Source organism: Rhinolophus sinicus, linkage group LG11 (genome assembly GCF_036562045.2).
Source record: "Rhinolophus sinicus isolate RSC01 linkage group LG11, ASM3656204v1, whole genome shotgun sequence".
NCBI lineage: Eukaryota > Metazoa > Chordata > Mammalia > Chiroptera > Rhinolophidae > Rhinolophus > Rhinolophus sinicus.
The window spans coordinates 28775864-28791488 of NC_133760.1; the positions used below are offsets into that span (position 1 = coordinate 28775864).

The window sequence follows — 15625 nt, forward strand, 5'->3', positions numbered from 1 at the left end:
CAAAAAAGAAAGAAAAAAATGGAAAAAAAGAAAAAATCACAATGAAATATCTCTGCAAACCTTTTAGAATGACTGAAATTAAAAAACAACAACACACTATATCAAGTGTTGGTAAGGATGTGATGCAAGTAGAAATGTCAGACATTGCTGGTGGGAATGTAAAATGATACAACCACTTTGGAAATGAGTAGGTTCTTATGCCTACCCTATGACCCAGCCATTCTGCTCCTAGGTATTTACCCAAGAAAATGAAAACAGAGGTTCATGCCAAGATTTGCACATACATGTTCATAGCATACGGTATGATTCCATTTACATAACGTTTTTGAAATAACAAAATTATAGAGTTGGAGATCACGTGTCATTTTTACCATAACTAATGTCAGAAACACAGCTGATAGTGCACCGTTAGGTTTCTAGGAACAAACCTGGCATAGGGTTAAGCCAAAATCATGTAAAAAAAATAAAAAACATAGTAAAGTGCTCATACTCCATTCACAACTTATAATAGTACTTGATCTAGCCAGAGATGTCAATGCAGGTTTCCTTGAGTAGGTGATGCCTGAGTTGAGAGCTAAAGAATGAACAGGAATTAACTAAATTAAGAGGGGAAAATGAATATTCCAGCACTGGGGATAGCATGTGCAAAAGCCCTGTCGGGGAGGGACCAGGTTTGAATGTTTGATGGGGGCACCGAGGACTGTTCGAACAGAGCCAAATGCTTCTAGAAGGCTGGCTGAGTTTACTTGTGGGGCGTGCTAGGCCCACTCTGGCCACTGGCCCATCTGTGGGCAGCACTTACTGACCTCTTTTACAGCAGGTTGTCCCACACAGACTCCAGAGAGGGTAAGGCTCAGAGGACTGCCTCCCTGGATGAAGCAGAGCAAATTTTTGTAGAGATTCTCCTTGCCCACCTCGGTGGGACGGTAGGTCACTTCGAAAGAAACCTCCATGCCTGCAGTGATATAGCCTTCTTTCGGGCTGATGGAGAAATGAGGCTCAAATTTTCTGACATCCCATTTAAACCTTTTCCAAGACAAAAGGAGACAAGGAATATAGTTTACTAGTACCCTGGGGGTGTCTGCAATGCTGCTGAGAATGATACTTTGCCTGGGTTTTTAACTTAGAGGTTCACCCACTCTTATGAACTCCATGGGACCTGGGAGGAGAAAGATGGTCACATAAAGCAGAGGCAGGTAGGGGCAAGGATCAGCTCACTCCTGGGTATGTTGACGCAGCTCCCTCTCAGAGCTGAGCAGAGTGGGAAGGGGCTGCATCTTATCTTATTGCCCGCAGTGACACATCGGGGTACACAAATGTGCTTACACGTGTGTACCCAAGGTCGCACAGCTAGCAAGTGGCTGAGCTAGGACTAGAACCCTCCTGAGACCACGGACTTCACCACTCCCTGCACTGCCTCTCAGGCCAGATCCAGGAGGGTGGAGACCATCCCCTCACATGAGAGTTGCACTAGCTCTTGGTGGCATTTGGCTCCGATGGCCCTGTGTGGTCAGCCCTCTGTGGTCTGGCACTTGGCCAGGCAGGAGACAGGAGGGTGGACGGTGCAGATCAGTGCTTCCAGTGCCAGGGCTGCCACACCAACCCTCGGGCACCCTTCACACTGAGTCTGTGTGAAGGTGCTCCCTGTAGGTGTGCAGCCTGCAAGATACGGGCATATGCCCAAGTAGAGCCTGGAGTGGACACCAGCTAGCAAAAGGGAAGAGCCTGGAAAGGAGAGCTGCATAGGTACACCTCAGTTCCAATCCCACCTTTCTCACTTCCTGGCTGTGTGACCTTGGACAAGTCACCTGACCATATCGAGCCTCAACTTCATCTGTGAAATGGGGACTATATAGTACCTACCTTAGAAGATCTGGGGATAATCAAATGGGATCTTATATGTAAGAATGCTCAGCATTGCATCTGCGCATCGTAAGTTCTTGCTAAATGCAGGATTTTGGCAAAGTTACTTAATCTCTTTATACCTCAGTTTCCTCATCTGTAAAATGGATCATAGTATCATCTCAAAGAATTGTTATTGGGATTAAATGAGATGAGCCATGTAAAGGGCATGTAACAGGCACTGAGCAAATGCTGTCTATTATATTAACTTCAGTAATCAAGGCAGCAGCGATCACCCTGGAGAGGCCACCACTGTCACATTTTGAGGGAAGGGAGGATATGGGAAGGAGGGGAAAGAAATCAAAAGGGGCCACACTTGTAAAACAAATGTCTAACTCAGATCTCGGGCCTGAGCGCTCTGCTCCAGCGCCTACCTTGCACCCACGTCGCCCGTATTCAACATGAGGATACGACGTGCGGCTTGCGTCTGATATATGACTGGCCCGAAGGCCAGATGCTCCTGGTCCAGGGAGATCTCCAGGGCCTGACAGCAGCCGCTGAGGATGAAGAGGGGGCGTAGGAGCCCCATGCTTTCCATGAACACTTCCTCGGAGAAGGGAGGGATACGCTTCTTTGGGGCAAAGATGACTTCCAGCTTACGGGCTTCTTGGGGCTTCAGCATGATGTTTTGGAAGGGTGTCAAGGTGATGACCTGGACAAAATCACAGTGAGACTCAACAGCTGAGGGCAGGGGGCTTCCGGGGCCTCCAATCCTGGAGGTCGTGATGCTGGGGCTGTAACAGCCTAGGGATCAAATCTCACGTCTGCTGGCTCGTACCAGCTGTGTCATCTTTGATAAGTTACTTGAACATCATGTAACTTGGGTTCCAATCCTTGATATAAAATGTGTGGCACATTATAGGCATTCGATAAATGTTAACTCTTTTTCCAACCCCTTGCAAATAACACCTGCTCTCTGGTGGGGGAAATAGCAAGATGAAACAGAAAACACTCAGTGCTTCGGTGTGTTTTTGAGGAGCGCTCCCCAGGCTCACTGTGTCCCACATTCCAGTGTGCTGGTTACAATGCAGATTTCTGGGTTCTGCCCCAGGCCAAGTGGATCAGTGTCCCTGGGGGAGCTTGGAACCTGCATTTTCAAAAGTGCCCTGAGTGACTCATGTATTCTAAAATATGAAAATCGCTGTTTGAATTTGTGTGGTCATCTCTTCCCTCTTTGTCCTGGTAAAAAACAAATCAACATCAGCTTTAAGGCAGCAAACCCGTTTTCATCCTCGACTTCCCTTTGGTACAGAGTGCTGAGCAGTCATCCATAGGTGGACTGAGGCAGCAGGAAGTGAGATATGGGCTGAGAAGCGCCATAGGAAAGTGATCCTAGAGATTTCTCAACCATAGTGATGCTGGAAACCAACCCCAGAGGGATGGTGTCAGCATAGGTCACTCTGGCAGCTTGAGTCTGATCACTCAAAGAAGCAGAATGGGTACAGCCAAACTGTTAGGGGCCCTGACCACTGGAACCGAGGACTTCAATTTGGATTAATGAGGAAAGGGATGCTACAAGTTTGCCCTATTACTCTGGATGGCAAAATGGGCAACGTGGGCTCCTGGGCTGAGATACGCACCGGGCCTCATGCTTTGCCGGGCCTCTCACAGCCAAGTTTTCAGTATTCCCAGATGATCCACAGCTCTCCTGCCACACTGAAGCCCACCTACATTTCCAAAAGCACTGACCCTTTCCAGCCCATACAGCTTTGCCTGCCAGAAACACCCTCCCCAGCCTGTCTGCCTGGAAGATGCCTCTTCAGCTTGCAAAACTCAGTACAGATCTCTCGCCACTCTGAGGTCTTCCACGGCCCCCAGCCCTCTTCTGAGCAGCCCCCTCCTGATTCTTTGGGAGGTAATTAGGTTTAGAGGAGGTCATAAGAGTGAGATCCTTGGGGCAACCAGATGGCTCAGTTGGTTAGCACCTGAGCTCTGAACAACCGGTTCAATTCCCACATGGGATGGTGGGCTGCGCCCCCTGCAACTAAAGACTGAAAACAGCCACTGGACTTGGAGCTGAGCTGTGCTCTCCACAACTACACTGAAGGACAATGACTTGGAGCTGATGGGCCCTGGAGAAACATACTGTTCCCCAATAAAAAAAGTTAAAAGAAAAAAAGAGTGGGACACTCGTGATGAGTCTAGTGGCCTTATATGAAGAGCTCGATCTTGCTTGCTCTCCGCTGTGTGAGCGCACACTGAGAAGGTGGCTGTCTAAAGCTAGGAGGACAGCCCTCACCGGAAACTGGCCTTGCTGGCACTCTGATCTCAGAGCTCCAGCTTCCAGAAATGTGAGAAAATAAATGTCTGCTCTTTAAGCCACCCAGTCTCTGGTATTTTGTTATGGCAGCCCAAGCTGACTAAGACACACCTTTGTATTTCCAGCACCTAACACATATTTACTAGTAAATGTAAGAATGAATTGAATGAAGGGATGGATAAGTTCACCCTTGAAATGAAATACACTTGGTTCATTTTCAAAGGGCCATCCAAATACGGATGAGGGGAGCAGGCAGCCAGGACTGGTAGCTTCTCCATCCAGGGAACTCGAGCATGTGGATTTGGCAACAAGCGTGCTTCTTTCACACAGCTGATGGGAGCATAAGGGGAGACCGCCTTTCAGGGGCCAGATTGGCAATGTGCACTGAAACATACTCTTGCTTTCGATGCAACAGCCCACCTGTAGGAATCTGTCTTAAGCAGAGAGTCATGAATGGATGTAAAGGTTTGGTTACATGGATATTAAAATGTTGTTTATAATATAAAACATTAGAAACACCTGAAAAGAGAGAAATAGAGAATTGGTCTATCTGCATCGTGGAGGTAGAAGGTAGAAACGAACATATGACATTGAAGGTCATGGAACATGTTTATAACATATTCCTAGATGATTAAAGCAGGTTTCAAAAGAATATGAACATTGTAAAAGTCTATTTTTGTAAAAAAAAAAAAAAAAAGTGTAGGAAAAACACTGGCTAGGGACCAAAATGTGATTATTTGTGGGTATAAGATTATGGGCAAAATGTTTTCCTTTCTGATTTTCCATATTTTTCAACTTTTCTGCAATGAAGATCTATGTAAAATCATTAGACTCCAGATCCACTGAGACCCATCTCTTTCTCTTTCACTCTGTTGCCCTTAGACAGGTGTGTAGCCTCTCTAAGCTTTGGTTTCCATATATGTGAAATGAGAATAAAAGCACTAACTGTTTCTATGACTACACCATTTCTATGACGATGATCAGCAGTGGCACATGGCAGGTGCCGGAGAACCATGAACTATTGGTGTTGCTAGCACAGTCATCAGTATAACTGGGGACCATGGAGAGGCCACTGGGAGGCCCGAGCACCGACCTTGGGTTCCTGGAGCTCTGGATTGGAGAACAGGACTGATTGGTTAAATGTGAGCTGGGCGTGGCTGTTGTTTACGATGGAAACCATTTTTTTCACAACCTGTCCTGGCAGGACAGCTCCTAACTTCACAATTCTGTTGGCTGGATCTAGGACTGCTATCTGTGGGACAACAAAGAGAACAGGGAGGGAGGGTTCATTAGTTAATGAGAAAAATAAATATGACATGTCCACCCTGGTGAACTAAGGTAGTCCCTCTCTTTCAGTGTTCCGCATTCTTCACAATGGATGGCCATTCACTTACTCAATAAACAAGTATGTGCATAAAATGCCCACTAAACAACTCATCTCACAATTACATAATTACGACAGGGTTAAGAGATGTGAAAGAAAAGCTCAGGGTACCTGGAGAGCGTATTACAGGGGGCTGAGCTAGATTCTGGGTCTGGTGAGGCTCCCCTCCTAACCCGAGGAGGGTGTGTTTACACTGAGAGCTAAAGGAAGGGTAGGAGCTAGTCAGTTTGAGTTAGGGTGGGTGCGTGGGGGTGGGGGTTGGAGAACATCCCTGCAGAGGAGACACCTGTGGCAAGGCCCTGAGCTGAAGGGAGTGGCCCAGTGAAAGCCTGTGGCTGAGAGCAAAGGGGAGACTTGAGAAGATTAAGTTTGGAGGGGTGGTCAGGTTTTCTTCTGGGAGGAGTGGGGAGTCAGTGAAGCATGGAGTGACGCAATCAAATGTGTATTTTGTGAGACTGCTCAACTCACTCCTCTGTGGAGACGGACTGGAAGAGGGCAGGGAAGCCTGGAGGAATGAGAGATGATGGTGATCTGAACTAGAATGGTGGCAGTAGAGGCGGAAAAGTAGATACATTGCAAAATCCTCATCTAAAGCACTGAACAAAATGTTGGCCTGGATAAGGCTGAGCCTTGCCCTCCAGGATGGCAATGAGCCACAGTGAGCAGCACCCATGGTCACTGTCATTCAATCAGTCAGTCACTAACCTGCACCCTCTCCCTCCAACTACTGTGTTTCCCGAAAATAAGACCGGGTCTTATATTAATTTTTGCTCCAAAAGACACATTAGGGCTTATGTTCAGGGGACTTCATCCTGAAAAATCACATTAGGGCTTATTTTCCAGTTAGGTCTTATTTTCGGGGAAACACGGTACTTTTATATCTGGCTCACATGTTTCCATTTTGTCTACAAAAGCAAGAGAGTCTCCAGTACCATCCTGTGAGCTCCTGGAGGTCAGAGAACATGTTTAAGTTATCTCTGGATTTCCCCAAAGCACCTAATACATATGGGTGCTGAATGAGTGAATGAATGAATGAACAAATGAATGAATCAATGACATCAGAGGAGACCTTGTCTTAAGCACAGACACACCAGATAGCATCTTCCTGTTGCTCCCTGGCTTGATAGGAAGACTGCCAGGAATACACCCCTCCCTTTTTCTCTTAGTGGCTGAAATGTCCCATGCATTCCTGAGACTCTTGGAAGGTCTTCAGTCTTCCATTAAATGCAAATACCCCCACCAGACAGACACCTTAAATGTTTGCCAGACACTGGGAAGAAAGGGATTGTAGCAGGACTGGACCATTCCCTTTCTATTAGGAACACCTGGTTAGAAGGACTACCCTCAATCAAATATAATCCTGGGACCTGTGGCTGGCTGGAGAACGGTAATCACTGGTGTTAAGAGAAGATGCTCCCTAACTGAAGCATATACTTGCATACATTGCTTTAAACAAACCTTGCCTACAAAACCTGAAAACAAAATGTGCCCTAATGTGGGAGAAAAAGGACATGCTTGGGATCCTGCATCTGCTAATCTCAAATTTTCCAAGAAAAAGAATGTGTCTCCAGTGCCTGTGAGTACTACGTGTACCCTTTGATATAGTAAAGAAGTTTAGTATTGAGTAAGAGCTGTGATTCCCTTGAGTCTGATTTGACAATTCACCCCTCAATGGGATTGGCTGACTTCTGACAGAGCAGCATGGGGGCAGAAGACGTGGAGAGGGGAGGAAGGGTGTGTGGGCCCAGGTGGGCCAAGATGACTGGGAAAAGCAAGTAGGAGGGTGACAGTCTGAGGATCTCCCACACTTCTCTTACCTTCATTTCGGTGCCTTTCCCTTTGATTTCAACTACTTGTTGTGAGAGCCCATTGATTTCAAAGGGGACGAGTTCTCGATAATTGATGCTTTCTCGAGGGTAAAAGGTAATTGGAATCTCCAGTGTCTTGCCTGGCTTTATCACATCAACACGGAAGTTCACCTCGAGGTAGTTGGTATTGGTGTACAAACAATCTATGCTGGAGAAAATCAGAAGGAAGGCACGTTAGCTCTGAGAAGCCTGACCCAGAGGGCCTGATTCCGTCCCCCTCTCTGTGCTGGGTCCTGTTAGGTCTCCTGCCCTGCTGTCCCAGAGGCATAGAATTTAAGGGCTGAAAGGGACCTCAGCAATAATCCAGCCCACATTCTCCTGGGCATAGTCGTTACTTACCCTAAATCATACCCTGACATCCTGGCAGAACCAGGCCTCCAACTCAAAGTCCCATGACTCTAGCCCAGTACTCTTCTCACTCTATTCATTCACTTTCTTGATAATGTAGTTCATGGTTTGTATCTCTCATAAGAAGGAAGCACTTCCCGAAGTAATTGGGTGGCCAAACACAGTGCAGAGAGGCTAGAGTCAGATAGACAGGAGTTTGGATCCTGGTTCTAGCACTAGCTAGCCATGTGACCTCAGAAAAGTTACTTAGCCCATTTGGGTTTCGGTTTCCTTATCTGTGAAGTGAGGTTGTTATGAGGATTAAATGAGATAAAGTGACTAAAGCAATTGTTAACCAGTCTACAGAGGAAACATTGCATAAAGGTGAGCTATTATTAGTCTTACTGGTTGCTTACCTAGAAGGGATCTGCAGAGATCACGTCCCCCTACTCCCCCTGTGGGTAGGAGGCTCCTAGACATCTCCATTACGACCTCGCCTTGTCTACCTTACAGTACTTGGAGCAGTATAGCTAGGCCAATAAATGGAGCTTAATGCCGAAAGCAAAGCAAGGCTCAGATGAAATTAAATCATGCAATAAAGAGTGTAGGTAGATAAGATTTTTAATTAGTATTTAAAATTACATGACACCTTGTAATATATTCAGGATAATCACCACCGCCATCACCACAGCAGCAGATAATAGTACTTGAGCATTTCCAATGTTCCAGGTACTGTTCTAAGTACTATCTCTAGATGAACTAATTTAATCCTCCTAATAGCCCTATAGGGGAGGTACTATTATTACCCCCCACTTCAGGCAAGGAGACAGAGGCACAGAGAGTTTAAAAAATTTGCCCAAGGTCACATAGCTAGGAAAGAGCTGGGATTTGAACTTAGACTTGTGTTACCCAATATGGCAGCCATTAGACTCATGTGGTTTAAATTAAAATTGAAATTAATTAAAATAAAATAAAATGAAAATTCAGTTTCTCAGTTACACTAGCCACATTTCAAGTGCTCCATAGCCACAGATAGCTATAGGCTGCCATATTGAACAGAGCAGGTACATAACATTTTCGTCATCAAAGAAAGTTCCATTGCATAGTACTAATCTAGAGAGCTTTAATAAACACAGGTCCCTGGAGCTTCTGTCTTATTGGGTCTGTAATAGGGGCCAGAAACCTGGACTGGAACATTCTACATGGAGATGGTGCAGAGAGGCTGGTTTGGATCAGAAGGCTTAGGCTCAGTATTGATCCACTATTTACTGTAAGGTGACGGGCCTGAGAAATTCACTTTGTAACTCGCCAAACTTCAGTTGCCACATCTGTTACATGGGGAAAATAAATAGAAGCCGTCAAACCTTGCACCAGGTCATTTGGCATTGCCCTTCTCACTTCAAGAAGAGGATTTTTAGCAAAGTAGCTTGTGGTTATCCAACTATCAGTGTTAGTGATGGGGAAAGGAGACTCAGGATTCATGCCCACCTGTGTTTGTCTCATTCCCATAATCCTTCTTTTTCTGTCACGGCTGGACTTCATCTGTGTGAAGGTTGTAAGATCCACAGGGAGCTACAGAACCATCTGGAAGTTCTGGGAAGTCTGCTTACCTTACAGGCATTTCTTCCTTGTTGGTGATGACCAGGGTTTGTTTATATGGGGGCATCCCAGCTTGGTAGATGAAGCAGGTCCCAAAGTTGTAACTGGTGAAGGAGAAATGGATGGCCGGGCTCACGGCACAGCCTGAGAAGCTGCATGTAAATGTTGGACCATGGCTGATCTGTGGGGAGGGAATGGCAGTTGGAGTGTGATTAGGAGAAGCAGAAGAAAAGGGCCCTGAAGTCCTCAGGTGAGGGAGGGAGAAAACACAAGGTCCCAGGGTTCCATCTGCAGAGACTCTGATTTATAGGTTAGAAGTTTATTTGAGAAAAGCAAGATGGGCTACTCTGCAATCAGACCCTACATGGGCTCTTGCTTTGCTCCTTTAAGCAATGATTCAGCTCGAAGGCAGATGGATGTGGCAGAGACTGTTACTACCAAACATCCAATTCCTAAGGCTTTCTGATTAGCCGGACTCTGCTTGGTTGTCAATGTGCCTAAGTAAAACTATCTGATTTCCCATTAAAATTTTTTAAAATTAAATTTATTGAGGTAACATTAGTTAATAACATGATATAAATTTCAGGCATACAACTTTATAATACATCTGTATACTTTATTGTGTGCTCCCCATCTGAAGTCTAGTCTCCTTCTGTCACCTTGTATTTGACCTCCTTTACCCTCTTGGTCCTCCCCACTCTGGTAACCACCATTCTGTTGTCTGTATCTATGAGTCTGTTTTTTTGTTCATTTGTATGTTTGTTCATTTGTTGCTTTTTGTTTTATATCCCACATATGAGTGAAATCATATGGCATCTAAGTGTCCTTCAATGGCTGGTTGGATAAAGAAGATATGGTACATATGAACAATGGAATATTACTCAGCCATAAAAAGGATGAAATATTGCCATTTGTGACAACATGGGTGACATGAGCATATTATGCTAAGTGAAATGAGTCAGGTGGAAAAGGACAAGAACCCAATGATTTTCCATTGTTCCTTGCAGCTAAGGGTAGCCATCAGATACAGCTCTGGTCATCAGGATGTAAACAGAAGGTGTCCCATTTTAAATAAAGAGTCAAAGTCTTACTGGGAAAGTTTTTGCCTTCAGGCCCTTCCCTTTATTTCCCCCCTGGAATGCAGGCATAGAGCTGCAGGAGGGAGGGTCATCTTGTGACCAGGAGATGACAGGAATGAAGTCACAGGTCACTATGCCAAGGGTGAAAGAATGTAAGGACAGAGAGTATGGGTTATCACCTGGACTCTCAACCACAAGGTAATACATACGCCCATTGGTACATGAACTTAATTTGCTCTTCAAAAACATAATATGAATGAGAGGAGGGTGAGGATGAGGAAGGGGAGGGGATTAGAAAGCACAAATTGGTAACTATAATATTGCCATAAGGATATGAAAGACAGTTTGGGGAATACAATCAATAATGTTGTAAAGATGTAAAAATCTTTACATTTTGTGGCTGATTCTCTGAAAGTGATTAAAATATATCACCTTCAACTTTTCTGTCAATTAGAGTAGAAAGATCTATGACGTATTGTTTCTTTTTGCTGTAAGAAATGAAAGTTCTGAAAAAGACAGGTCTCAAAAGGGATGGGTCTCTTTTGAGGCCACATGCCTAGAATTTCTCAGGGAAGATGGTTGCAACTCAGACACTGACTTCCAGGCTAGCAGTTTTACAGTGTTGTCTTATTTTTAGACTCTGTTATGATTTTTTTTTAAGTTTATTGGGGCGACAATTGTTAGTAAAGTTGTATAGGTTGCTGGTGTACGATTCTATAATACATCATCTATATATCACATTGTGTGTTCACCACCCAGAGTCAGTTCTCCTTCCATCACCATATATTTGATCCCTACTCTATTATGACTTAATTTCCATCTACATTATGGAATGGCCAGCAACTCAGCTTGGGTTTCAATTGTTTTACCCTGTTTCTCTGTCAATCAACTTCTTCAGGATTTCAATAAAGATAATATCTTTTCATTTAATTGTTTCTTTTGTTGTGCAGAAGCTTTCTAGTTTGAAGTAGTCCCACTTTTTTATTTTGTTTTTGTTGCCTGTGCTTTTGGTGTCAAATCCATGAAATTATTGCCAAGATCAATGTCACGAAGATTTCCCCCTATGTTTTCTTCTGGGAACTTTGCAGTATCAGGTCTTATGTTTAAATCTTTAATCCAGTTTGAGTTGATTTTTGTGTATGGATTGTAAAGGAGTCCAATTTCATTCTTTTGCATGTGGATGTCTGGATGTCCATTTTTCCCGACACCATTTGTTGAAAAGACTATCTTTTCCCCATTGTGTATACTTGGCACCCTTGTCAAAGTTCAGTTGACTTATATGTGTGGACTTATTTCTGGTCTCTCTATTCTGTTCCATTGATCTATACATCTGTTTTTATGCCAGTACCATACTATTTTGATTACTGTAGATTTGGAATATATTTTGAAATCAGGAAAGGTGATGCCTCTAGTCTTGCTCTTCTTTCTTAGGATTGAATTGGCTATTTGTGGTCTTTCGTGCTTCCATATCAGTTGTGGAATTGCTTTTTCTATATACGTGTATATAAAAAAATGCTATTGGGATTTTGATTGGGATTGCATTACATGAGTAGTATGGACATTTTAATAATATTAAGTCTTCCAATCTGTGAACACAGGATGTCTTTCCATTTGTATCTTTAATTTCTGTCATCAACATTTTGTTGTTTCCAATATACAAGTTTTTCATCACCTTACTTAAGTTTATTCCTATTTTATTCTTATGTTAGTGCTATTGTAAATGGGATTGTTTTCATAACTTCCTTTTCAGATAGTTCATTGTTAATGTATAGAAGAGCAACTAATTTTTGTGTGCTGATTTTGTACTCTGCACTTTACTGAATTAGTTTATTAGCTCTAACATATTTTTTTAAATGGAGTCTTTAGCGTTTTCTATGTATAAAATCATGGTGTCTGCAAACAGGGACAATTTCACTTCTTCTTTTCAGATTTGGATGCCTTTTACTTCTCTTTTCTTGCCTAACTACTCTGGCTAGGACTTCCAGTACTATGTAGAATAGAAATGGCAAGAGTGGTATCCTTGCCTTGTTCTTGACCCTAGAGGAAAGGCTTTCAGTGTTTCACTGTTGAGTATGATGTTAGCTGTGAGCTTTTCATATATGGTCATTATCACTATGCTGAGGTACTTTCCTTCTAGTCCCACTTTGTTGAGAGGTTTTTGTTTTTTTTTTTATCATGAAAGGGTGTTGAAATTTGTCAAATGTTTTTTCTGCATCTATTGAGATGATCATGTGATGTTTGTCCTTTATCCTGTTAATATGTTGTATCGTATTAATTGATTTTCATATGTTGAACCATCCTTGTACCCTCGGGATAAAGGTCATTGTTTATGATCCCTTTAATCAGCTGTGGGATTGGTTTTGCTAGTCTTTTGTTGAGGATTTTTGCATCTATATCCATCAGGAATATTGGCCTGTAGTTTTCTTCATTGTGGTGTCTTTGTTTGGCTTTGGTATCCAAAAGAATTGAAATCAGGATGTTGAAGAAATATTAATACTCCCATGTCCATTGTAGCACTATTCACAATAACCAAGATGTGGAGACAATCTAAATGTATATTGAAAGATGAATAAAGAAAATGTGGTGTGTGTGTGTCCACACACACAATGCAATATTATTCAGCTTTAAGAAAAAGGAAGAAATTCTACAATATGTGGATGAATCTTGAGGACATTATGCTAAATGAAATAAACTAGTCACAGGTTAATACTGCATGATTCCACTTAGGTGAGGTATCTAAAATAGTTAAGTTCACAGAATCAAAGAGTGCAATGGTGGTTCTCAGGGACTATGGGAGTAAGGAGGAAAGAGGAAGTTATTAAAGTTTCAGTTAAACAGATGAATAAGCTCTAGAGAGCTGCTGTACAGCACTGAGCCTGTAGTTAACAATAATGTATTGTACACTTAAAAATGTGTTAAGAGAGTGGATATCACGGTAAGTGTTTTTACCACACACACAAAAAATTTTCAAACTGTAATAAAAATGTAAATATAAATAAGAAAATCTAGAACCTGGAAAACAAAAGCAAACATCAGTTCACCATGAAAAATACTCTAGCTTCAACAGTTGGGGTTTTGTTTTAAAATTTTTGTCTTGGTTTTTCTTTGTTTATTTTGTTTATTTCAACAAAAGAGTAAAACTTTATATTATATGTTATCTGAGCTCCAAACTAGTCTTAGAAATATTTTCTAAAAAGCTCGATTAATTTTATGTAAACACAGAAACAAACTATTTCCTCTGGAATTATTTTGTAAAATAACTAACGTATCTGCTTTAAGGAACACATAATTATTACTCAATAGCTTTTTCAAATTCTTATTGGTAGCATATATTTAACAATTTTGGTAAAAATGAAAAGAAGTTGAATGTTGCATCATCTCTGAAAATTCAATGTAAGCTTTTAAATAAATTAATCATTTAAAGAAAAAGAGTCTCTTACGCTAGGCATCCCAAATTTTCTTACTTAATTCCACTGTTGAAGAACCTACTTTGTATGATGTAAATCTTTTTAAGTTTTTTGAGGTTTGTTTCATGGCCTAATATGTGGTTTATCCTGGAGAATGTTGCATGTGCACTTGAGAGGACTGTGCATTCTGCTGTTGTTGAAGTGTTCTCTCGATGTCTTTTAGGTATAGTTCATTTACAGTGTTGCTCACGTCTTCTATTTCATTGCTGATCTTCTATCTAGTTGTTCTATCCATGATTGTAAATTGGGTACTGAAATCTCTAACTACGATTGTTGAATAGTCTTCCTCCCTTCAATTCTGTCAGTTTTGCCTTTGGGGCTCTGTTTATAATTGCTATGTCTTCTTGATGAATTGACTCTTACGATTACAAAATGTTCTTTTTTGTCTCTAGTAATAATTTCTGTCTGGTAGTTGATTTTGTCTGATAGTGTAACCATATGCTGATTTTCACTTTGATTGCAGAGTTGTTGGTTTTCAAGGGTACTGCAGAGCTGGGAGAGGGGGTAGGGTAAGTTAAGATAACACAGAGCTTGCTGTTCTTACGGATATTCAGCCATTTTTCTTGAATAAATGCTCCTAGGATTGTTGCAAGCCTGTGGTTAGTTTCAAGAGTTCTGGGGAGGCTTCTTTGAGCTCGCTGAGTAGGCACCATGAGCAAAGCTCACCTTCCCGAGTTGAAAAAATTTATGGACAAGAAGTTATTGTTGAAATTAAACGGTGGCAGACAGGTCAAAGGAAAATTATGGGGATTTGATTTCTTTACGCATCTTGTTAGATGAATGTGTGGAGATAGCAACTAGGGGGCAACAGAACAATATTGGAACGGTGGTAATTCGAAAAAATAGCATCATCATGTTAGTAGCCTTGGAACAAGTATAAAGAATGGCTCTGTTCACCAGAGAAATTAACTGCTTCCACACGTCCCCTTGCCACAGTTGCTGTTTTACTACAATATAAAAATTGAGTCATGTACATTTTCTTGTTGAACGTTTTGTTAAATAAACTCTTGGAATTGAAAAACAAAAAAAGTTCTGAAAAAGTTGATTTTGACAGTTTTTGCCAGATATCTCATTGCTACAAAAGAAGAGCTTTTCAGAGGCCCTTCTTTGGCATCGCTGCTGACATCACAATTTCTTGGTTTTTCATTCAATAACTTATCTTGGAAAATGTACATATTCTCTCTCTCTCTCTCTCTCTCTCTCTCTCTCTCTCTCTCTCTCTCTCTCATCTATCTCTGTTATTTATTTTAAACTTAATGGCTGCATGATATTCCAGTGCATGGATGGTCAACTGCTTTTCAATTGACAGTTACTCACCAGGCACCACAACCATGGTTGAGGCTGTTACGGTAGAAATTTTGAGACTATCTCCAACACAACCACTCTCCAGGAGTTTCTGGAAGGGTGGAGAAGACCAGGAACACACAGGAGAATTAATCTCTCAGGATAGAATGGGAGTGCTTTCAGTATTGGCCAATGTTAAATGATCTCACCTTGATTCTGAGTTCCAGGCCCTTCAAGACACACTTTTTCAATGGTTGGAAAGACAGGGCAGCAGGTGCACTCTGTCCCACGTCCACACTGCCATTAATGGGTGAAAATGCCAAGTATTGCAGCAGGGCTTTGGGGCCGGATAACTCTGCATGGAAGCTAAAGCTGAACTTTCCAGTGTTGATAAAGGTGAATTCACACTGGACACATTCATTCAACTCCACCTGAGGGAAGAGAACAGAGCAGTA

General features: G+C 42.3%; 1 protein-coding gene and 1 pseudogene across 6 annotated transcripts in view; one reads left to right on the forward strand and one right to left on the reverse strand.

Annotated features, from left to right (window-relative positions):
* The window catches only part of HYDIN (HYDIN axonemal central pair apparatus protein), a 288791-nt gene that overhangs the window by 11776 nt on the left and 261390 nt on the right, over positions 1 to 15625 (reverse strand). For 5 of the 6 annotated variants that reach the window (XM_074314603.1, XM_074314605.1, XM_074314602.1 and 2 more), the window contains 6 exons: positions 15380 to 15601; positions 9352 to 9521; positions 7364 to 7562; positions 5256 to 5414; positions 2277 to 2554; positions 807 to 1026 (listed from right to left, as the gene is read on the reverse strand). In XM_074314603.1, coding sequence (XP_074170704.1) covers positions 807 to 1026; positions 2277 to 2554; positions 5256 to 5414; positions 7364 to 7562; positions 9352 to 9521; positions 15380 to 15601 — 1248 coding nt within the window. The remainder of the gene's footprint in view (positions 1 to 806; positions 1027 to 2276; positions 2555 to 5255; positions 5415 to 7363; positions 7563 to 9351; positions 9522 to 15379; positions 15602 to 15625) is intronic. The other variant, XM_074314606.1, reaches the window with a different exon arrangement.
* LOC109461419 (small nuclear ribonucleoprotein G) lies at positions 14538 to 14766 on the forward strand (annotated as a pseudogene).